This window comes from Lagenorhynchus albirostris, chromosome 19 (assembly GCF_949774975.1).
Source record: "Lagenorhynchus albirostris chromosome 19, mLagAlb1.1, whole genome shotgun sequence".
Lineage (NCBI taxonomy): Eukaryota > Metazoa > Chordata > Mammalia > Artiodactyla > Delphinidae > Lagenorhynchus > Lagenorhynchus albirostris.
Window position 1 is genome coordinate 11,348,752 of NC_083113.1, and position 24,066 is coordinate 11,372,817.

Below are 24,066 nucleotides of genomic sequence, written 5' to 3' on the forward strand. Positions count from 1 at the left end.
GACGGTGCTTCCGCTCACGCGAGGGGCGGGGCCTACATTCGGGCGAGGAGGGAGGGGCGGGGCTTGAAGGAGATAAGCGGTGTGTCAGGAGATCCTGGAGACTTTGAACGTAAGGGCCGCGGGTGTTTCTCAAGCGGAGAAGAGAAGAGACCCCCCCAAGGCTCAAAATCTCATCTTTATTGGGAAGACTCAGAACAAACAACCTACCCCCCACCTTCAAGCCTGGGGACGGAGGGCGGGGGATCTGCACCCTCCTCCCATATGTACACAACAGAATCCGCCTGGAGAAGGTGCCCCCGCTTGTGAGGGCTGAGGCAGCAGCTTTAACAAGCGAGCGCTTGAGAGCCAAGCAAGCCCCTTTTCCTCTCCAGACTCAGTTTTCTCACTTGTAAAATGGGCTCAGGGGAAACCGATGCTACGGAGTTTCTCGCCAGCGCTGAAGATGTCCGATTCAGAAGGATGAGAACGTCGGAAGACTGACCAAGGGCCGCCCAAGGGTATGGGGGGTGCTGGATATCCTGGTTGGGTTCGCACGGCCCCTTCCACCTCCCTCCCCACCCAGCGCCTCTCCTCCAGCGCCGCGGGGGCTACGTGGCCTCAGGCCCCGGGGACAGGAGGCTGCCCCCAAAGCCCGCCTCGCGGTACTGATTGGGGAACATGTTGCTGCCCACGAGGCTGGCAGTGCCTCCGTCCCCGGGGCCCGGGGACTGGTACGAGTCCAGCGTCAGTGGCTCAGTGCCGGGGGGCTCCCCGACCGCGGCCCCTGCACCCCCATTGCCCGCGACAGCGCTGGTGAGTGGTGGCGCTGGGGGCAGCATGTCCAGCATGGTGAAAAGCGTGGGGGCAGCGGGGTCGTAGGCAAAGCCGTCGTCCAGGAGGTCCGGCTCGCAGGGGGGCTCCAGACCTGGGAGGGATACGGTGCCCGGGAAGAAGTCTGTGTCTGGCAACAGCGCTGATGGCGGGAGGAACAGGCCTGCAGGGATGAGAAGAAAGAAGAAAGTATGGTGGGCTTTTAGGGTCGACCTCTGGCCAGGCCCTAACTCAAATGCCCCCTCTGTTGCTAAATGCTTTATCGGTGTGGCCTCTTAAAATGCCAAGAAACTCTGAGTAGGGACTATCACCGTTCTCTATCTCCCTTTTTTTGTTGTTGTTACAATAATTTTTTAAATTACAAAGTTACAAAATACAAAACATTTGTAATTACAAAATAATTACAATTTTTTGGTAATTTTTTGTTACAATAATTTTGTTGATGTACAGAATTATATGTTCCAGGTGTACAACATAGTAATTCACGATTTTTTAAGGTTATACTCCACTTATAGTTATTATAAAATATTGGCTATATTCCCTGTGCTGTACAATATGTCCTTATAGCTTATTCATTTTATACATAGTAGTTTGTACCTCTTAATCCCCTGCCCCTATCTTGTCCCTCCTCCCTTTCCTCTCCCTACGGTAACCAACTAGTTTGTTCTCTGTATCTGTGAGTCTGTTTCTTTTTTGTTATATTCACTAGCTTTTTTCTGTTTTAAGATTCCACATGTAAGTGGTATCATACAGTACTTGTCTTTCTCTGTCACTAAGCTTATGTCCTCCAAGTCCATCCATGTTGCTGCAAGTGGCAAATTTTCTTTTTTTTTTTTTATGGCTGAGTAGTATTTCATTGTGTATATGTACCACATCTTCTTTATCCATTTATTTATTGATGGACACTTAAGTTGTTTCCATTTCTTGGCTACTGTAAATAATGCTTCTATGAACACTGGGGTGCATGTATCTTTTCAAATTAGTGTTTTCATTTTTTAAAAAATATATACCTGGAGTGGAATTACTGGGTCATGTGGTATTTGCAAATGATATGACTGATAAGGGGTTAATATCCAAAATATAAACAGTTCATACAACTCAACATCAAAAATTAAAAATTAAAATTAAAAAATGGGCAGAAGACCTGAACAGACATTTTTCCAAAGAAGACATTACAGTTGGCCAAAAGGCACATGAAAAGATGCTCAACATCATTAATCATTAGAGAAATGCAAATTAAAACCACAATGAGATAGCACCTCATACCTGTCAGGATGGCTATCATCAAAAAGACACGAATAACAAATGTTGGCAAGGATGTAGAGAAAAGGGAACCCTCCTACTGTTGGTGGAAGTGTAAATTGGTACAGCCACCGTGGAAAGCAGTTTGGAGGTTCCTCAAAAAACTAAAACTAGGATCATTCTCATTTAATAAGCAAACAGGCAAAATAACTTGCAGTCCACAGGTGAGTTGCAGAAGCAGGGTAGAAACCATGCTCCTGTAGTGCTAGGGAGTTTTCCCCAAGAATGAGGAAGAAGAGGAGGCTCCAAAGCCCCCCCCCCAAAAATAAAGACAACCCGATAAGTGAAACATCCACACCATGGGAGACCCAAGGGAGAAGTCACAAGCCCCAAAATTGTATAGTAAAATGGTAAGTGTCACTGTGGGAGAGTCTCTCTTTTTGAGACAAGACAAACCTCACCAGCAAAGGCTGACTACACTTGTCTCAGAAAGAGACGCTGCGCTGCTGGAACTCTTATTTCCTAGCCTCCCTTGTAGCTTGATGTGACTAAGTGCTGCTGGCTGAAATCTGGGCGTGATGGCTGCGGCTGCAACAGCCACCTTGGACCATGAGGTGGAAACTATGAGCTGAAAATGGCAGGAGCTTGGGCCTCTGATGATCATGCGGCCACCAAACCATCCATGGACCACCTACCTCTGGACTGTGTTTATGTGAGAGGGGAAATAATGTTCTATCCTATTGAAGCGCCTGTTATTTGGGGTTTTGCTATGAAGGCAGTTAAACATGATCAAATGCAGTTAAACAAATGCAGGTGGCATTCCTGCTTTCTGGCAAGTTCCTAACATCTCCTGGGCACCAACTGTATGTCAGCCACTGTGCTAAATAACTGTGTGATGTGACCTCACTAAATTCTGGAAGGAACCCTAAGAGGGAGGGTCTCCATCTGCAAGTTAAGTAAACTGAGGCCCAAAGAGGTCATACAGTGGCTAAACTGTGTCCTCAAATTCAAACCCAGTCTGATTCCGGAGGCCATGCTCCTAACCACCACACTCTAGTGCCAGGGCAGCTTTGCCACAAGGATGAGAGGGGAACTTTAGACACTGGGAAATCGGGGTGATAGAACAAGTGGATGAATGACAGGTGGCTGATAAGCAGAGGCTTTGGGGATTGGGAATCGAAGGTTGATGAAATAGACTAGGATTGGGGGTTTCTAGGGGCAGAGCTGTTGGGCATTGGTTACAGTGGGTTGCGGGGACAACAGGTGATAACTGAAACCTTCAAGGTGGGACTGGCTGGAGTGGTCCAGGCTCAGCAGACTCTGAGTGGTTGGCAGCTGGCTGGGAGCTGGGCGCCGTGGGGTAGCTGGGGTGTTGGGGACAGCATTCTTAGAGCTAGTGGTCAGCGAGTGGGGGGGCTTTGGATGGCAGCCAGACAGGGTTAGAATTCATGGGAACTGGAGGCTGGCATGTGAGTTGAGACGAAGGCCGCGGTAGAAGAGGCCAGAGGGTGGCTGAATTCAAGGCTGGCTGGCTCTGACACCACCCCCATTTATCCACCGTCTACTCCCTACTACTGGTTTCACATGTCATCACTAATCTAAACCTATACCCAGGTGCAGCTCCCCACCCCACCTCAGACTGGCTGTGTGACCTTGGGCAAGAGACATCACCTCTTTGGGCCTCAAGTTCTTCACCAGTAAAATGGTGGTGGGGCGTGGGGGGAGATGACAGCACCCACCCCCCCAGGGTGATTACCCAGATTAAGTGAGTAAGCACACACAAAGCAGTTATGTGATTATATAGTGTCTGTAAAAATAAGTACATTAAATTTTAAAAGGTCAATGAGGTAGGTATGTGGTGAGACTTTTCAGAGGAGCCCTGAGGATCTGAGAGGTAGAGCAACTTGATGAAGGTCACACAGCAGGTAAATGGCCCAGCGGAGATCAGAGCCTCCAGACCGTGTCCAGAACCACTATTCTTTCCACTTTATGTTGCTGGCTAAGTGGTAAGGCACTGCCCTAGTAGGAGCTCCTGGGGGACCTGAAAAGGCCAGAAAAGCAGGGATGCAGCTCACCCTCAGCCCACCTTGCGGGCAGGGGCTTGCACTGAGCCAGGACCCACCTGAGCTGTGGCCGGGCAGGAAGTGATCCAGAAAGACCGGCTTTTTCCTCCGCCGTTTGCTTTCGATGCCATGGGGGTCTGAGGGAAGACAGAGATCAGGACCCCTGGATCCCAACAGCCCCTCCTCCCCAACCTGGGGTGGGCCAGGGCAGTGGGGTCAGTCATCCCCTCCCAGTAACCTGGAGAGGGATGTGAAAAGGGGCAGAGTGAACACACCAGAGCTATTCAGCTCCCCAAGGACATCGGGCAGCCCCCGTTTCCGCTTCTTGTCCACACCGTAGCTGTCTGTTTAGGAGATACCAGAGGCATACAAAATAATCCATTAAAAATAAGAATTAATTAAGAATTAATTATAGAGACCATTTGGGAAGTTGTTATGCTGTTCTGGTTTTTGCCCAAACAGTGCATAGAGATGTCCACATCTTAATCAGAATAAAACCCAAATCCACTTCTAGCTACACTGGAACGTCCCAGGCACTATGCTGCCTCAGGGCCTTTGCACTTGCTGTTCCCACTGCTTAAAACACTCTTCCTCAACTCTTACCACTTCCCTGGAGAATTGCTTAGTCATCCTCCCATTCTCAGGTCAGCCATCCCCTCCTTTAGGAAGCTCTCCCTGAACCCTAAGGCTGGGTCAGGTGCCCCACTCTGGGCAATCCAAGTTCTGTAAGCAATTCCAATCCCAGCCCTGCCCACTCTGGTTGTCACTGTATGGGAATGGATCTGTGCCCCCTCTCCCCATAAGACTATGAGCCTCATAGGGTAGGGCTGGAGCTGTCTCAGTCACCGCTACGTTCCCAGCACTACCCAGCGAGGGCCAGGCACGAGCAGGCGTGCTGAGGGGAGGAATGATTAAACAGTCCCAAAATGTCATAAAATGGGTACTATTATTGTTTCCATTTTGCACAGGAGGAGTCTGAGGCTAGGAGAAGCCAAGATCTCACAGCCAGTAAGCAGCAGACCAGGATTTGAACCCCAGTCTGTGCAACTCTGAGCCTGCATTCTACTTCTGCCTCTTCCCCTTTCCCCTTTGGGTCACCCCAAGCAAGACCAAAGACCTAGTCTCTGGGGCGGTGGGTCACCCTGGGTGGCCTTGGTTACCATGGTCCCGAGGCAGGTATGTGAAGGGCAGAGGCTCACTGCAGACCCCATCAGTAAGCCGCTGCAGGAAGACATTCACTGTCACAGGTTCAACAATCTCCAGGTCCTCGTAGGGTGGTGTCTTGAACACAATGGCAATCTGGCGGTGCACGTCGGCCTGGGAGAAGTCAGCCCGGCCTTCCCAGGAGGCTCTGCTGAAAACCACCGATATATCCTCTGGCAGGAAAGTGGGGGTGTCAGCTGAGCCAGGACACTGGTCCACCAGAGACCCAACTCACTCAGCCTCCCCCAAAATCAACACCAATATTTCTAAGAATAAAACTAGTCATAATAAAACTAATCATAGTGGCAACTAACTTTCTGTTGAGCACCTACCATGTGCCAGTCACTGACATACACACACACACGCACGCACACACACACACACACACACACACACACACTCATCTAATCCTTTAACAATCCAAAAGGCAGGTAGACTTAATATTTCCACCTTATCAGGGGCCCCCAAGACCACCATCAGATTCAGTGATTCACTAACGGGACTCACAGGACTCAGCATATAGTTGTACTCATGGCTATGATTTATTACAGGAAAAAGACATATGCACGCGCAGTTAAGAGGAAAGGTGCCTGGAGCGAAGTCCAGAGGAAACCAGGTGCCAACTTCCAAGAGTTCTCCCCAGGGGACTCACACAGAACATGCACACCGCACACTGCTGCCCCTAGTGGCGACACACATGAAATGCTTCTACCAAGGAAGCACATTAGAGACTTACTGCCCAGGGTTTTTACTGGGAGTTGGTCAAGTAGGCTACCTCTAACTGGCACATATCAAAATTCCAGACTCCCAGAAGGAAAGCAAATGATCTGCACAAACCATATTGTTTGTACGGTTTAGGTACAGTGAGCCACTCTTCACAGTCAGGGAATGGTAGGAGCCCTCTCAAAGTTCCCAAAAGCCAGCCAAGGGTCAACCTTGTAAGCTGGGCTTCCAAACGCTAACAGTCTCAGACCTGCTATGTTAACTCTTTTCTAGACACCCACTTCATAGATGGGGAAACCGAGGTTTGGAGGGTTTAAGAGACTAACCCAAGGTCATACAGCTGGTAGCAGAATAGTCGGGATTCAGTATGCTACTCTGCCTACTATTTCTTTTTCTTGTCTTATTGCATTGCCTCTCATCACACTAACTCCATATACTGAGGCTTTATATGTATTGGACAGACATGGTTTGCCTCTAAGACACATAAAAATCCTATGAAAAAACTACCTTTAGGAAGTCCATTATATTGAGGGGAAAGCAAAGGCACAGGGAGGTTAAGTCACTTGTCCAAGGTCACAGAGTCAGCAAGTGGTGGAGCCAAGATGGGGATCCAGGCAGGCTAGAGCTCTTCACCACCAGCTGCTACAGCTTGAGGAAGTTACTGATATCTCTGGGCCTAGTTTCTTCACACTCAAGAGGGAAAGTCATAGTACTCACCTCACAAGAGTTGTTAGGAGGATTAAATGAGTCACTCCAAGAAAAGGACTTAGAAGAGGGCTTAACATAAGAGGTGCTCAGTCCATGTTAAGTATGATAGTTTTTATTAGTATTATGCAAAATACTAACTCCAGGTCTGGCACTCAGGAAATCCTCAGTAAATGCTAACTCTCTGTAGTGTAGTTTTTAGGTACGTGGGATCCCATCTCATCCTAACACCAGCTCATTTTAGGGATGAGGAAACAGGCTCAGGGTGGTGAAGTCACCTGCCCGAGATCAGTCAGTGAGTGAGTAACGGAACAGGACTCACATGTACCTCGAATCATTCACCCAGGGCAGGAACAGTTTCCCTGCCCTGACCCCAATTCCCAGACTCCTAACAGCCTCCTTGTCATTCCTCAGATTTCAGCTCAAATATCACCTCCTCTGGGAAGCCTTCCCAGATGCCCGGACCATGTCTGGACTTCCTGTTGTTCAATCTCAGCACTTTGTCTTCTTCCCTCTCAGCATTACTCACATTTGTAATTTGTCTTTCTTTCCCTACCTCCCTCTGAACTGAGAGCCGTGTGAGGGCAGAGGCTGGGGCTTTCTCTGTCACTGCTGTGTCCCAGCACTGCCTAGCACAGAACCCAGCACAGAGGAGCCACCCAATAACCATTTGCTCGTTCATTCAAAATCTTATAAGAACCTTCCACTCCTGGGTACATATCCAAAAGAACTGAAGACAGGTGTTCAAACAAAAACTTATACACAAATGTCGAAAACAACGCTATTCATAATAACCAAGAGGTGAAAATAACCCAAATGCCCATTAACTGATGAATGGATAAACCAAATGGGATCTATCCATATATGGAATATTAGCCATAAAAAGGAACAAAGCACTGATACCTGCTACAGCATGGATGAACCTTCATAACATTACGCTAAGTAAAAGAATCCAGACATAAAAGGCCACATATTGTATGATTCTATTATATAAAATGTCCAAAATACGTAAATCCATAGAGACAGAAAATAGATTGGTGGATGCCAGAGGCTGGAAGAGGGGAATAGGGAGTCACTGCCTAAAGAGTACTGGGTTTCTTTCTGGGGTGATGAAAATGTTCCGGAACTAGAGAGTGGTGGTGGCACAACCTTGGGAATGTACTAAATGTCAATGAAGTATACACTTCAAAATGGTTAAAATGTTTTGTTTTAAGAGTAAACCTTGCAGAAAAAAAGAAAAATAAAAGAGAGAGAGAGAGAGAGAATCAGGAAAAAAAAAAAAGGTTTTTGTGTTTTTTTTCCCTGAGAACCTCATGTGTGCTTGGCCCTAGACTGGGTGGTTCTGGGGACACAGCTGCTCACCAGGATGTTCCCAGGTCCTGCCCAGACAACCCAGTGGCGGGAGGGTGGGGATGGAGATAGACGTTAACTATATAACCATACAACCTGAGAAAGGATTGTGGGCGGATTCCTGAGGCTGTAGCGTGTTCTCCTCCCCTCCTCCCCTCTCACTGCCCTCCTGCCCCATTGGCCTCACTGTTCCTCCAACAACTAGGCCTGCTCCTACCACAGGACCTTTGCACTTGCTGTTCCCTCTGCTGGAACACTCTTCCTCTCATGGCCACACAGATTCTCATGGCAACACAGGTGTTGTGGAGGCCCCACAACACCTCCAGCCATCTCTCTCTATCCCCTTCCTCAGCATTATCTATCTCCAGATACTACTTTTTCACCACCTTCCTGATTTTTTTTCAACTCCCTTTCTTTATTTTTCCTCCCAGAAGCACAGACCACCTGGATTCAAATCCTGTCTCTACCTGACTACCTCTGTGACCTTGAGCAAGTTACTTAATCTTTCTCTGCCTCGGTTTCCTCATCTGTAAACGGGGAATAAGAGAATCTACCTCATAGAACTGTTAGGCAATTAGATGATTGAATAAATGACGCATACAAAGTGCTTAGGACAGAGTTTGGCACTTAATAAGAGCAAGATAGGCTTCCCTGGTGGCACCGCGGTTGAGGATCTGCCTGCCAACGCAGAGGACACGGGTTCGAGCCCTGGTCCGGGAAGATCCCGCATGCCGCGGAGCAACTAAGCCCGTGTGCCGTAACTACTGAGTCTGTGCTCTAGAGCCCGCGAGACACAACTACTGAGCCCACGTGCTGCAACTACTGAAGCCCGCGCGCCTAGAGCCCGTGCTCCACAATGAGAGAAGCCACCGCAATGAGAAGCCCACGCACTGCAACGAAGAGTAGCCCCCACCTGCCACAACTAGAGAAAGCCCGCGCGCAGCAACGAAGACCCAACACAGCCAAAAATAAATAAATAAAATAAATTTATTTTTAAAAATTAAAATAAAATAAGAGCAAGATAGGGCTTCCCTGGTGGCGCAGTGGTTGAGAGTCCGCCTGCCGAGGCAGGGGACACGGGTTCGTGCCCCGGTCCAGGAAGATCCCACATGCCGCAGAGCGGCTGGGCCCGTGAGCCATGGCCGCTGAGCCTGCGCATCCGGAGCCTGTGCTCCGCAACGGGAGAGGCCACAACAGTGAGAGGCCCGCGTACCGCAAAAAAAAAAAGAGCAAGGCAAATGTTTGCTCTTCTGTTGGTGGTGATGTTATTTATAATAGAGTCACATGATAGAAGATACAAAGGATAGAGAAAAGATATATACAATGAAAGAGAGGGACTTCCCTGGTGGTCTAGTGGCTAAGACTCCATGCTCCCAATGCAGGGGGCCTGGGGTTCGATCCCTGGTCTGGGAAGATCCCACATGCCACGGAACAACTAAGCCCGTGCACCACAGCTACTGAGCCTGCGCTCTAGAGCCCGTGAGACACAACTACTGAGCCCACGTGCTGCAACTACGGAAGCCTGCGTGCCTAGAGCCCGTGCTCTACAACAAGAGAAGTCACCGCAATGAGAAGCCCGTGGACACCGCAATGAAGAGGAGACCCCGCTCACCACAACTAGAGAAAGCTCACGCGCAGCAACGAAGACCCAAGGCAGCCAAAAATAAATAAAATTTAAATAAATAAATGTGGAATTAAAAACAAAAAAAAGATCCCGCATGCAGCAACGAAGATCCCACGTGCTGCAACTAAGACCCAGCGCAGCCAAATAAATAAATAAATATTAAAAAAAGAAAAAAGAGAAAGCTCCCCCCCCAGGCAATCCTGGGTTGTTTTTTCTTTTTAAAAAAATCCTGTTTTTAATTGGTCCAGTGGTTAAGACTCCGCCCTTTCAATGCAGGGGCCGCGGGCCAAGAAATTTTTTTAAAATCCAACAAAAAAACCCAAAAACCCTATTTGAAAAAGGGTTTTGACATTTGAACAGATGGGGAAACATCGTCCATTTTCTCCATTCGTAGCCCTGATCCAACTGTCATAAAGCACTTATTTATGCACCTCCACGATTTTAATACCAGAGTCCCCCCGGAACTCATGATGGCAAGGCCTGCCAGGTACACAGCGCAGGCCAGCACTGTTTGTTTGTGCCTCCTTCTTTGTTCATGAATGAGTGAGCAGGTGAGCGAGTGACTCAGTGAGTGAATGAATCAATGGGCTATTTCTGTCTGCCTCCAAAACCAAAGCTCTGGACCCTTCCACTCGGCTCCCCTGGTTAACTGGCTCTTCTTCACCCTCTCCTCCTCCGGGCTCCCCAGCTGCCCCTGCAAGCCGGCAGATCCCACTCGGCCCACTCGCTGCCCCAGGCCCCTCACCTTTCTGCACCTTGTCGCACAGCAGGTAGAGCTCCTCGCCGCCCGTGCACGGCCCGCTCTCCTTGTTGATTCGGCAAATCCGCAGCTCTGACGTGTTTGTGGACTCTGGGAAAGAGGAGAGGAAGGGGCACACAGAAAAAACGAGAATTCAGTCATCAAACCCTTACCAGGTACCCCATGGGTGCCCACCCTGGGGTGTGGAGAGGTGGGGAATGGAGAAGCCAGGGTGCCTGATCCTTCTGGAACCTGTGGTCCAGGTGGAAAAAGAAGATGCCCAGGCAGGAGGGGTTAATGGACGATCATGAGTCCTCCGTGCTGAGGTCCGGTGAGTGTCTGCCCAAAAGGGAGACCCTCAGACCTCAGGGAGGGGTTGGTGGGGTCAGGAGTCAGGGATGAGTCTTAGATGAGGGCTAATGGCCTGAAACTTGTAGTGGACACATGTTGTTTTGCCAGTCTAGCAGTCCTGGCCCTTCTTTTGTTAACAGCCCCCCCAGTTTTCCTTTAAGGAACCACCCCCCACCTCATTCATGGGGATTGGGTAGGGCGGAGCCCACTCCCAGCTCAGCAGTGATCATTTGCCCTAGACCTGGCCAATCACAGCATCACCTCCTTCTGGCTACAGCTGATTAGTCAGAGAGGAGGACATGACTAAAACTAGGCCAATGAGAGACAGCCCTGGGACTTTGAGCAAAAATGCTGAGTAAGAGAATCTCTCTTTGGGAGCAGGGGAGAAGTGTCATGCTGGTAGGATGTAAGACTAGAGCTGCGTACAGTTATTTTGCCCCTGCATGGGAGGGTCCTGCCAAGAGTGACTCTAACATAAAGGAAGCATGGCTGAGAGATGGAAAGAGATCCCTAATGACATCACTGAGAACCTGGATGCAGCCAGACCTGAAGCACTGTGCTACCTCTGGATATTTTTAGTTAATGGAACAAATTCTTCTTTTTTTCCTTATTTGAGTTGGGATTCTATCCCCTGCACCCATAAAAGTCCTGATTGAGTTAATACCCCTGCCCATTTTGATGCTTGTGGCAGTCACTGCAGGCTGGCTAAAATCTAACAGCCATTCCCAATCTCCTCTTCCATACCTGTACCTCTCTACAGAGGATGAAAAACCTAGATACTTGCTTTCTCAGATTCTCTTGCAACTAAGGGTGGCCGTGGGACCAAGTTCTGGCCAATGAGACATAAGGAGATGTCTACCAGGGTGATTCTGAGGAATATATTATTTTCTGTATGAAAGAGAGAGAGATTATTACTCATGCTGCCTCTTCTCAAGGGCTACCTAGTATAGTTGTCCTGGTTGTGCATTCTGCAACACCAGAAAGCCCCATTCCCAGAGGCTACCTAGTAAATGCTGACCCTTAGAATTGGGCAGTGTACAGCCTGCACACCACACAGGGTGTCACTGCCCATCATGCCTTGAACACAGACATGATGTCTGGAGCTGTGGCAGCCAGTTCCTGACCATGAGGGAAAGCCCAAGAGAATCACAGAGCTGCTGAACCAGCACCCTGATATAGCTGAGCAGCTGAATCAACAGGAACAGCCTTAATAACTGAGAAAAAAAGAAGAACTCCCTGTTTGTTCATGCCATTGTATGTGGGGCTTTCTGGTACCTGCGGCCAAAGACAACCCTAATGGAACAGCACCCTCGACTCACTCTTGTCGTAGACGGGCTCAGAGAGCACAGGGTCCATCCGGCGCATCTGTCCTTGCTGGTCCCTGTATGAGGCCTGGAAGCAAATCCTCACGACATTCATGTCCACCTCCTGATGGTTCTTCAGGGACCCAGCTGCAGGAGAGATATGGGAAGGCTGAGTGTGGGGGGTGGAGACCCTGGTGGGGGATGGGGGACAGGGAAGGGATGGGGCTGTGGTGATGGCGGATACTGGAGAAGGCGAGGGGACAGGGGTGGCAGAGGGGGCGAGGGGTCTGAGAGGACAGGATGCTGGGGCTAGGCGTGGGGACTCACCATTGTAGGGGTCGATGCCCAGCTGAATCTTCCGCTCAATGGCCGCCTCGATCTCCTTCTTCCTCACACACTGGATGCCCAGGTTGTTAAAGCTGAGTCGGGGGGAAGGGGGGAAGGGGGGTAATCCTGAGGGGGCAAGTATCGCCCTAACCCACAGGACGGCTCTGGTAGATGCTGTCTCAGGGCTCACAGTCTCAGAGGCTGGAGACCCCAGGCCCAGGGGTCCCAGCATTGGGAGGGGACTGGGGTTCAAACCTTTCAGGGGTGTGGAGAATTCTTGAGAGAACTTATCTTTACCACAGGAAAGCACCTGTTGACCTCATTTATAATAAGAAAACTGCAAATTAAACAGCAATGTGATGCCAATTTTAAAAAAAACTCATCAAAACAGCAGAGATCAAAACATCTGACAATACCCTCTGCCGGTGATATTGTGGAGAATCAGGCACTCTCACCCATTGCTGGCGGGACTGTAAATTGCCCCAGCAATCACATATTGGAGGACAACATGGCAGTATTCATTCATTCTACCAATATTTCTTGAGCACCTACTGTGTGCCAGGGACTGTGCTAGGCACTGGGGGATACAGCAGGGAACAAAAGAGATAAAATCCCTGCTTTCATGGCGCTGACATTTTCACTAAGTTTATAAATCACTAAAAGTATAAATGCACAGACTTGGGGCCAGCAATTTCATTTTTAGTAATTCATCCTGCAGAAGAAAGAGTATATATGTGAAGCTGTTCACTGAAGCACAGTTAGTGATAGAGCAACAAGAGATTGGAACCATTGTGGGTGCCCATTCATAGGGACTTAATTAATTGTGTGCATCCATACATTGGAATACTATGCAGTCAATAAAAAGGACAGGACAGCGCTAACTGTACTGACGGGAATTATCTCTAAGATGTACTGGAACATAAAAACAAGGTGCAAATGTCTGCTACCATTCATAAGGGAAGGAAAAAAATATAAATTCCTAGCATATCTTTAGCTGCCTCCAGAGAGGGGCACTGGTGGCCAGAGGACCAAAGATGGAAGGAAATTTATTTTTCACTGCATACCCTTTCTGAACCTTTAAATTTTTAAATTAAAAGCATATAAATTGTAAAGCGAAAGAAAGAATGGGATTTGCAGCTAAGTCAGGTCTGCAGTCAAATTCCAGCTCTGCCATTGGCTATCTGGGCTCCTTCGCCTCTCTGAGCCTCAGTTTCCTCCTCTACAAAATGGGGATAAATATAATGCGTGTGAATGCGTGTGCGGCAGGGTTCCAGGCCTAGGTAAGACTCTCCACGGCCCCCAGGCCTCAGTTTCCCCATCTAGGAAATGCAGTGGGGAGAGTCTGGCTAAGCTGCCTCTGCTCCTAAGGTTTTCCGGGGTGATCCTCAGCCCCTCAAAATCTCCGTGACCAAGGGTGAGGGGTCAGGGCTCAGGTACCTGTGCCGGGGGCTGACATGAGGCCGGAGCCGCACCCTGCAGACACCGTCCGTGCAGTCTTTCCCCACGAGGCTGTGAGGGTGAACGCGGTGAGGCCAGTCCTTCCACACCAGGCACGCGGTCACCTCCACCTCCCGCAGCCCTCCACAATCCCGGAGCTGCAGGAAGACAGGTGCTCTTGGGGTCCCTTTGCAAACACCTGCACCCATCCAAGCCTCATTTGGTAGCTCCCCGCCCCTCCCCTCTCCCCGACGATGGAGGAATGTTTGCTGAAGACCCCTCCAGGATCCTAAACCAAAGGCTTCCAACCTGGGGGCCTCATAACATGAGAGCTGCCCCACAGATGTGCCTTCTTTCGCCACTTGACTTTAAAAACATTGCATGCACACAAGGTCTCCAAGCACAGCCCACAGATAACATACTAATTGTGGAGAGACCAGGTAGACACCACCTTAACCATATGATCAAGGTCAGTGTCACCACTACGGGGCCAAAGTAACACAGGCATCCCCTGATGGGATGGACTGGGAAGGACACGTCACTTCTATGACAGCCCCTTCAGAAGTGCATCACCGGAATCTAATCAGGAGGAAACATCAGAAAAGCCCAAACTGTGGTCATCTGGTCAGACATGAAAGACAATAAAAATACGGGTGTCATATTTTGGGTTAAAAGAGAACAAAAAATGTATTTTGACCTGGCTGGTAGTTACACAGTGTGTGTGTGTGTGTGTGTGTGTGTATATATATATATATATATATATATATATATATATATATATATATATATATATATATATTTGTCAAAATTCCTAGAGCTATACACTTAAGATTTGATTAAATATAACTCAATTTCAAAAAAAGAAGAGGAGAGAGGCTACAGAGACATGATAACCAAATGCAACATAGGATCCTTGACTGGATCCTGGATTGGGGGGGAACAATTATAAAACACACATTTGGGGGACAATTGGGAAATTTAAGTATGGACTGTATATTAGATGATATTATGGAATATTATTAATTTTCCTAGGGATGGTAATGAGTGTCCTAGACATGCAGGAGCTTATTTTTAGGAGATGCCCATTGAAGTATGTAGAGATGAAATAACATGATATTTACAACTTACCTGCAAATGGGTCCGCAAAAAACACAATGTGTATTTGTGTGTGTGTGAGCGCTGTGCACGCGTGTATGTGTGTGTTTGTGTGTATGGAGAGAGAGTGACAGATATAGCGAATAGGGCCAAATGTCAACTGGTACGTATAGGTGAAGGGTACACAGGTGTTTATGGTACTCTTAATTTTTCTGGAGATTAAAATTTTTTTCACCTAAACTCATCAAAATGCGTACATTAAATACATGCCTTGTTTGTATATCAGTTATACCTCAATGAAACAAACAAACAAAAAACCTAGAAAAAAAAAGATTTAAAGGATTTTTTTTTCAGAATAAAAAGTTGGGGCAGGGTGGGGGAGGGAAGGACTTGGAGTCTGGGGTCAGCAGATGCAATCTCATATATAGGATGGATAAACAACAAGGTCCTACTGTATATCAGAGAACTCTATTCAATACCCTGTGATAAACCATAATGGAAAAGAACATGAAACAATATATATATATGTAAATATAAATATATATATTTATAAATATATGTATAACTGAATCACTTTGCTGTACAGCAGAGATTAACACAACATTGTAAATCAACTATACTTCAATAAAATAATGTTTTTAAAAAGTTGGGGAAAATTTGGAGCTTACATTTTAAAAGTATGAGACATCACGTTATTCCAGATTTCCAGATTCTCTTTTTTAAAAGGGAAGTTATGGCAACTGGGGCAGGACTTCTACTCAGCAGCCACGTGGGGCAGCAGATAGAAACTAGCCCCTTGAGACGGGGCCCAGACCCACGTGGCCGCTTGGCTTTCCTGGGTCACTCACAGGGCCCTAACTGGCATGAAAGAACCACAAAAGCCTGCTCCGAATGTGTAAAGCTGGTGCCTATACAATGCAATGAGCAGGTGCATCTCAGTGAGGGAGTACTGCCCTCTAGGGGGCGTTTGGGATACTGAGGACAATTCTGGTTGACACTGGGATTGGGACCCACAGCAGGCAGTACAGGGCCACAGATGCTACACAGCCTGCAATACCAGGACAGTCCCACACAAGTCCTGCAAGACCTCTGAATGTCCCGCCAACATTCACATCAGTGACAAACCTGTTTTAACTGGTCAGAACCCAGAACCTCCTTCCATTTTACATGTACAGTATTTTTTCCCATAACTTTCAAATACACTTAATTTTCAAGGACTGCAGTCACCATGTTAATTGAGAGAAGACTGGTTTCATTTGAACTGAGAATTGTTCACCACTTTGGTGGCCTTTTTTTTTTTGCTGCCCCACTGGACTGCCAGGGAATTCCCAATCGTTCACCATTTTGGAAAATCCTGTCACCTATGGCCACGCTGGACGTGTGGCATTTAAGTCGCCAAGTCCGCACGCTGGGTCGGGCTGCATTCATGCTGCTGTATTAATGAAATCCAAAGCAACTGCTACTTTGTTTTCATTTCCCTGAGGCTGTGCCCGAGCATTTACATACCGAAATAAATGTGCTTGTATAGGCTGTATAATTTTCCTTTTATTTCTCCTTCATACTAAAATTGGGGCGTTATGGATTTCAGGGATGATTATGAGTAGACAATTTATATTGAGTAGAAAAATTTCATTGAGTCAGATGGGTTAAAACCATTAGTTTAACCAGCTCCCTGATGTAACATTAGGAGATTCTGAAAAGCAAGATTTCTGCAAGGCTGAAAGCTTTTCATCCCTTTTTTTTTGGCTGCACCATGCGGCATGTGGGACCTTAGCTCCCTGACCAAGAATAGAACCCGCGGCTCCTGCAGTGGAAGCTCGCAGTCTTAACCACTGGACCGCCAGGGGAGTCACGAAAGCTTTTCATCTTTGAGATGTCATGCAAGATTGTGGATAGACGTTAGGCCTTGAAGTCAGTCAGAACTGGTACCAAACCAGGCTCTACCTGGTGATAAACCTCTCTGGTCTTACCATCCTTATCTGTAAAATAGGTACTAAGTACCTGGCACACAAGAGCACTTAGTAAATGGCAGTAATTACTACAATGAATTTGCTGTGTACCCTTGTGCAAGTAACTTACACTCTCTGAGCCTCAGTTTCCTCCTCTAAAAGATGGGGATGAAAATACTAAATCGAAATTCGGAGTCAGGTCACCCCTTATTGTTGGACATTTATTGTTCTAACTCTTTGAAATCAAAACCAACACAAAGCTAGAATAACTGCCTGGAAAGACTTAGAAATAAAAAGTTGGGGAAAACACAGCTTCAAAATATCACCCCACAGGTAATGTATTAATTACAAAGAGAAAGCTATACCTTTTCAATGGTGGTCACTCCCTGTTATGGACTAAACTGCACGCCCCCAAAATTCATATGTTGTAGCTCTAGCTCCCAGTACCTCAGAATGTGACTGTATTTGGAGATAGAGCCTTTAAAGAGGTGAGTAAATTAATGAGGCCTTAGGGTGGGTCCTAATCCAGTCTCCTCATGGCCTTATAAGAAGAGGTAATTTGGACACACAAAGAGTGTGCTGACACTGCTGACACTGGACACACACCAGTGCTGACACAGAGGGAAGACCAAGTGAGGACACAGCGAGAAGGCAGCCGTCTGCAAGCCCAGGAGAGAGGCCTCAGAGGAAACCAGCCCTGCCAATAGCTCGGTTTTGGACTTCCAGCCTCCAGAACTGTGAGACAGTAACTTCCTGTGGTTCAAGGCACGCAGTCTGTGGTACTTTGTTATGGCAGCCCGAGCTGACTAATACACCACCTTCACCACGGGCTCCGACTCAGCATCAGATATTAAACTACCACCCCATGGCCATGATGTGAGACTCTTAGAGGCCCACAGCATCACCGCTGGGGTATTCCCACCAAAATGAATAACCTGATCTAATCTGGAAACAGCCAATAAATCCGGAATGTGGGACATTCTACAAAACGCCTTTCCTGTCCTCCATAAATGTCCCTGTGCTGAAATGCAAAGACAGACTGAGGAATGAACCCAAGTCAAAAGATACCAAAGACACCTGTCTTCCTCTGTTTGGGCTGCTGTGACAAGATACCATGAACTGGGTGGCGTACACGCAACAGAAATTTATTTCTTGACAGTTCTGGAGGCTGGAAGCCCAAGATCAGGGCGACAGCACGATTGGGTTCTGGTGAGGGCCTCTTTTGGGTGCAGACTGTGTCACTGTGACCTCACATGGTGGAAGGGACCTTCCCCATCATCTTCCGGGTTAGGGTTTCAATATATGAATTGGAGGGTGGGGGACACAAACATTCAGACCATAGCAACACCTGACAACTAAAGGCAGCACGTGATCCTGGACTGGATTTTAAACAAGCAGACAAGAAAAGAAAGAGGTATAAAGGATATCTGGGGTCAGCTGGGATCATTAGACTATGGACTTAATCTTAGATAATATTCTTGCATGAATATTACGTTTCTAGAATGTGATAACAGCATTGTGATTAGACAAGGTCCTACATTGTAGAAAAAAGTCATGGCTCTTGAGAGATACAGGCTGAAACATTTTGAGTGAAGTGTCATATCTCTGACTCACTTTCAAATCTTCCTCCGTAAATGTCTATATAAAGAGAGGCAGGCTTCTCTGGTGGCGCAGTGGTTAAGAATCTGCCTGCCAATGCAGGGGACATGGGTTCAAGCCCTGGTCCAGGAAGATCCCACATGCTGCGAAGCAACTAAGCTCGTGAGCCACAACTACTGAAGCCTGTGCACCTAGAGCCTGTGCTCCACAACAAGAGAAGCCACCGCCATGAGAAGCCCACACACCACAACAAAGAGTAGCCCCCGCTCACCGCAGCTAGAGAAAGCCGGCGTGCAGCAACGAAGACCCAACACAGCCAAAACTAAAGTAAATAAAATAAATAAATTTATTTTTAAAAAAAGAAAAAAAAAGAGAGAGGCATTGGGAATTCCCTGGCGGTCCAGTGGTTAGGAGTCTGTGTTTTCACTGCCAAGGGCCCGGGTTCATTCCCTGGTCCAGGAACTAGGATCCCACAAGCCTCGCGGCATGGCCAAAAAAATAAACCAAGAGAGAGGCATAAAGCAAATGCGGCAAAAGGATGTGGGTGTTCATTGCGCTATCCTTGTCTACTTTGCATAGGCTTAAAATTTTTCCAAAAAAGTTGAGACATAAAGTTGAAAAAATATCCCTTATCAAATTGGAAAAACAGACAAAATGCTTAAAGATAAATGAGGGGCTACAAAATTGCCCCTTAACGTACCACACTTGCCCATTCCTGAAAAGCCAGTGATGGAATATACGTTTCAAAGTAAACCGTTCTTTTCACCAGAATGTCCCGCTAACACGCTACTTCTGGCCACAACGCCTGGAGCCAAATCCAGTAACAACTACAACCACCTGTCTGAGTAAGGGGTCCTGCACACCAGTGCTGGGCCATCTCCCTGGTTTCCTCACAGTGTCCTGTGGGGGCAGGAGCTTCATCCCCATTTTACAGATGAGGAAACTGAGGCCAAAGGAAGCACTGGACTTGCCCTACATTTACAGCTGGTAAATGGCAGCGCCAGGACCAAAGCCCAAGTCTTTCTGACCCTAAAATCCAAACTTGTTGGGGTAGGACAGGGTTGCTCTGCTAATCCCCCAAGTAAAGCTCTGAGTACAAATCCCACTGAGGAAGAGGAGAGGGAAACAGATCTCACACAAGGGAGCTGGGACCTGGGGCCGGGGTCAGGGATGGCATCCCTGAGGTGGGCTGAGGCCTCACGGGTGAATAGGAGGTGACCAGGCTGCAGGTGGAAAGCACTCCAGGCAGGAGGAATGGCACAGGCAAAGGGCTGGTGGCTGGATGGTGGTGAGTGAGGAGGGCTGGATGGGAATGGGCAGGAGAAGCCGGACCATGAAAGGTCTTAGAGGCTCAGGGAGGATCTTGGGTTTCCTCCTGAGGGTGCTAGGGAGCCAAAGGAGGATTCTGAACAGGGGAGAGGAGCAGATGTGTAATTTAACAGCACCCCTCTGGCGGTCTTGTATGGGGAAATCTGGAGGAGACTGACAGCTGGTCACCAGGGAGGAAGCTGGAGGTCAGGGAGCAGATGAGCCCGGGATCCAGGGCTGGTGGGATGGTGAGGACATAATTCAGGGTCCACGGACACTTGGGCAAAGATCCAGAAACACATGAAGTCTCCGTATTGGAAAGGCACAGGAACCAGGCCTCTCAGAAATCACTGGGAGAGACAGTCATGCATGCAACCCCCCGGGCAGGGCAATTTGGCAACAGCCGGGCAATCCCACTTCCAGAAGTTGTTTTTTTTTTTTAACTTTTATTTTTTGGCCATGCCACACAGCTTGCAGGATCTTAGTTCCCCCACCTGGAATCAAACCCGTGCCCCCTGCAGTGGAAGCGTAGAGTCTTAACCACCTAAAATGTGTTTTTTTTAACTTAAGAATGTATCTTGGAGCTGAGCTCACATCAGCATGACTGAAGCTGCCTTATTCTCTTTACCATCTCATCCCACCGTGTGGACATAGGATACTATATTGTGCAAGTCTCCTATTGGTGGACATTTTGGTTGTTTTCTGTTTCCCGCTATTACAAGCAGGGCTGTAGAGAACGACTCAGTTCATCTATTATTTCCTTCATGTGTGTCACTCAAATAACTTCTGGAAGGGAATCTGGTGGTCCAGTGGTTAGGACTCCATGTTTCCACTGGCCTGGGTTCGATCCCTGGTTGGGGAAATAGATCCCGCAAGCTGCGTGGCACAGCCAAAAAAACCCAAAAAACAAAAAAACCCCACACATTTTATATACACATGCGCACACGCGCTCCCCTTTATGTAAAAAAGGGGGATAGTATATACGTATATATATATTTGCCTGTATAATCATTAATCATAAAATACTCCTGAAAGGCTCCATGAGATATTGATAACAATGGTTACCTCTGGGTGGCGGGGGGAACCTGGAGGCAGGAATGGGGGACTTTTGTTCATTTTAATAATTTAAATTATGTTAATTTAACATGACTCTTCATATTTTTGAACGTTTTGATCCACGTCATATGATTCAAAATTTTAAAACAAAATAAAGGGCTTCCCTGGTGGCACAGTGGTTAAGAATTCGCTTGCCAATGCAGGGGACACGGGTTCGAGCCCTGGTCCAGGAAGATCCCACATACCGCGGAGCACCTAAGCCCCAGAGCCACAACTACTGGAGCCTGGGCTCGCAACAAGAGAAGCCACCGCAACGAGAAGCCCATGCACTGCAATGAAGAGCAGCCCCCGCTCGCTGCAACTAGAGAAAGCCCGCGCAGCAACGATGACCCAACACAGCCAAAAATAAAATAAAAAATAAAATAAAATAAAGATGGGTATAGTTGAAAATCTTGTCTGTACCTTATCCATTCAGCACTGCCTCCAAAAAAGAATTCACCTGTATTTGTTTTCCTTTCCAGAGTTTCTGTACGCAAATACCAATTGAAAATCTTATTTTCCCCTCTTTTTGACACACACGGTAGTACAGTTTACCTTGAACAATGTGGGGAGTGGGGGAGGGAGCGCTGGGGCATCGACCCTGCCTGCAGTGGGAAATCCACCTATAACTTATAACTGGTCCTCAGTATCCGTGTTTCTGCGGTTCCGCCTGGGGGGATTCCAACAACTGGGGATCGTATTTACTGTTGAAAAAGATCCCCGTTTGGGCTTCCCTGGTGGCGCAGTGGTTGAGAGTCCGCCTGCCGATGCAGGGGACGCGGGTTCGTGCCCCGGTCCGGGAAGATCCCACATGCCGCGGAGCGGCTGGGCCCGTGAGCCATGGCCGCTGAGCCTGCGCGTCCGGAGCCTGTGCTCCACAACGGGAGAGGCCACAACAGTGAGAGGCCCAAAAATCCTCGTTTAAGCGGACCCGCCCAGTTCAAACCCATGTTGTTCAAGGGTCAACTGTATAATACCCACAAAATTCTGCACCTCAATTTAAACAAAATTAATATATCATGGAGATGGATACTTCCACATCAGTATCTAAGGGATGGCTTCATTTAAAATTTTTTCTGTATTAACTGTATGTATTTATATTTATCTGCACACTTACACAGATACATTTGTCCCTGCTGCATAGGATTGCAATCGGTAGATTATCGATTATTTCACCAGTCCCCTGATGATTAACACGGAAACTTCCAATTCTTCTCTATACAAACAAGGCTGCAAGGGAGAAACTTGTACGTCCCTCTTTCACCCAGATGCAGGCATATCTACATGATAAGTTCCTAGAAGTGGAATGGCCCGGCCTAAGAGTAATAATGATAATAATAATTATACTAGTAATACTAGAAGCTCTCTCAATCGAGCACTCACCATGTTGGAGGTACTTGGCGTGTATAAGTAACTCATTTACTCCTCCCAGCAACCCCAGGTGCTTGGTTATTATTATTATTCAGTTTTTTAATTTTTGGGGGGGCCACGCCACAGGGCCTGCAGGATCCTAGTTCCCCAACCAGGGATCGAACCCGGGTCCCAGCAGTGTAAGTGTGGAGTCCCAATCACTGGACCGCCAGGGAAGTCCGTATTATCCCATTTTGTAGAGGAGGAGGCACAGAGGGACCGAGTAACCTGCCCAAGGCAGTACCTGGATTCGAATCCAGATACTCTGATTCTTAAGGCCTCACTGGTGAACCAGGAGGCTACCAATGATAATTTCGACCAATACTGTCAAATTGCCGGGAAGAAGGTCTTTCTTTGAATGCCCTTTAAATTTAAGGCCAAGTGACAGTGGTATCATCCGCTCCAACAATAGCAACAGCAATAATAATAACCACCATAAAATACATGAATAATGAAATACATGCATATGGATCTCCGGGGCGGGGACACGCGAGTCCCACCGCCCCTGGTGCCCACCTCGATGGCGGGCAGCGTCTTGCTGGCCTCTGTGCTGCTCTCCCCGAGGATGCTGCCGGCCGAGCGGCCCTCGCACTCGTAGCGGAAGCGCATGCCGCGCTGCTTGGGCTGCTCGGTGATGATCAGGTGCGGCCGCGGCCCGGGGCCCGGAGCCGGGGGCACCAGCCGGCCCAGAGGGCAGCCCCAGGGCGGCGGCGTGGCCGGGGGCGGGGGCGCCGCGGCGCCCAGGGTGACGGTGCTCAGGGAGGCCGCCCCGCGAGACACCAGGCGCGGCAGCCCCTCGCCCGGGCCCGGCTGCGCCCCCTCCAGGCCGAAGCCATTCTCCTTGATGTACTCGTCGATTATCTCTGCGGGAGAAGCAAAACCTAGGGATGACGCTGATTGTCAAAGAAAAGGCTTTTTTTACCCCCAGACTTGTGCTGCTCTCGCCTTTTCCCGTCCGTTCATTTCTTCAAGACATATTTCTTGTGGGCCAAGGGCAGGGGCGTCAGCTCCGAACACAGAAAAGCCCCTGCCCTCCTTCTTGGAAACAGACATATAGCGTCCCCCAGTTTCTTGAAGCCCAAAACCCCAGGGGTCGGCCTGGTTTCTCCTTCTCCTGCACCCTCCTGTCCACCTGCCTCCGAAACAGCTCCTGAACCCATGCCTCCATCACCTCTCACCTGGATCAAGGTAGAACCAAGTCAAAGGTACCCCTGCCTCCATCTTGCCCCCATTTAATAACAAGGAGAATAACAGGTGCTCTGCCCAAGCCGTTCTCATCTCAGAAGGCAGCACCACCATCCGCGGTGCTCAAGCTGTAAGGAGGCACATCTTTATCAGCTGCTTACGATCGCACATCTACTATGTCCAATCCATGAACTTCTCCTGCCTCTACCTCAAATATACATTTACGTTCCCACCACCTGTCCCCACGCCCACTGCTCCCTCCCTGGGCCACCCTCCATCATTCTCCATCTGAACCACTACTCCTGTTCCCCACCTCGCCTCTTCCAGTCTATCTGCCAAACACAGCCAGAGGGATCTGATGTCAGACCCTGTCCGCTTCTGAACAGAAGCCTCCAGTGGCTCCCATCTACCTAAGAGTCAAAGTCAACACCTTCCCCATATAAAACTCTCCCCAAACTCCACTCATCTCAGGAAAACAGGACAAAGACAAAACCCACACCCCCGACCTTGGCCACAGAGCCTTCTGTGGACGGGCCCCCTCTGTCCT

The 24,066-nt window shown here is 48.3% G+C and overlaps 1 protein-coding gene across 1 annotated transcript in view; it reads right to left on the reverse strand.

Moving 5' to 3' along the window:
* Positions 1–157: 157 nt before the first annotated feature.
* The window catches only part of RELB (RELB proto-oncogene, NF-kB subunit), a 29,653-nt gene continuing 5,744 nt past the window's right edge, over positions 158–24,066 (reverse strand). The window contains exons 4-12 of the mRNA XM_060132064.1: positions 22,851–23,197; positions 13,879–14,036; positions 12,442–12,533; positions 12,130–12,261; positions 10,466–10,570; positions 5,276–5,491; positions 4,391–4,459; positions 4,175–4,252; positions 158–973 (exon numbers count right to left, since the gene is read on the reverse strand). Of these exons, the coding sequence (XP_059988047.1) occupies positions 588–973; positions 4,175–4,252; positions 4,391–4,459; positions 5,276–5,491; positions 10,466–10,570; positions 12,130–12,261; positions 12,442–12,533; positions 13,879–14,036; positions 22,851–23,197 (1,583 nt within the window). The 3' untranslated portion in view covers positions 158–587. The remainder of the gene's footprint in view (positions 974–4,174; positions 4,253–4,390; positions 4,460–5,275; positions 5,492–10,465; positions 10,571–12,129; positions 12,262–12,441; positions 12,534–13,878; positions 14,037–22,850; positions 23,198–24,066) is intronic.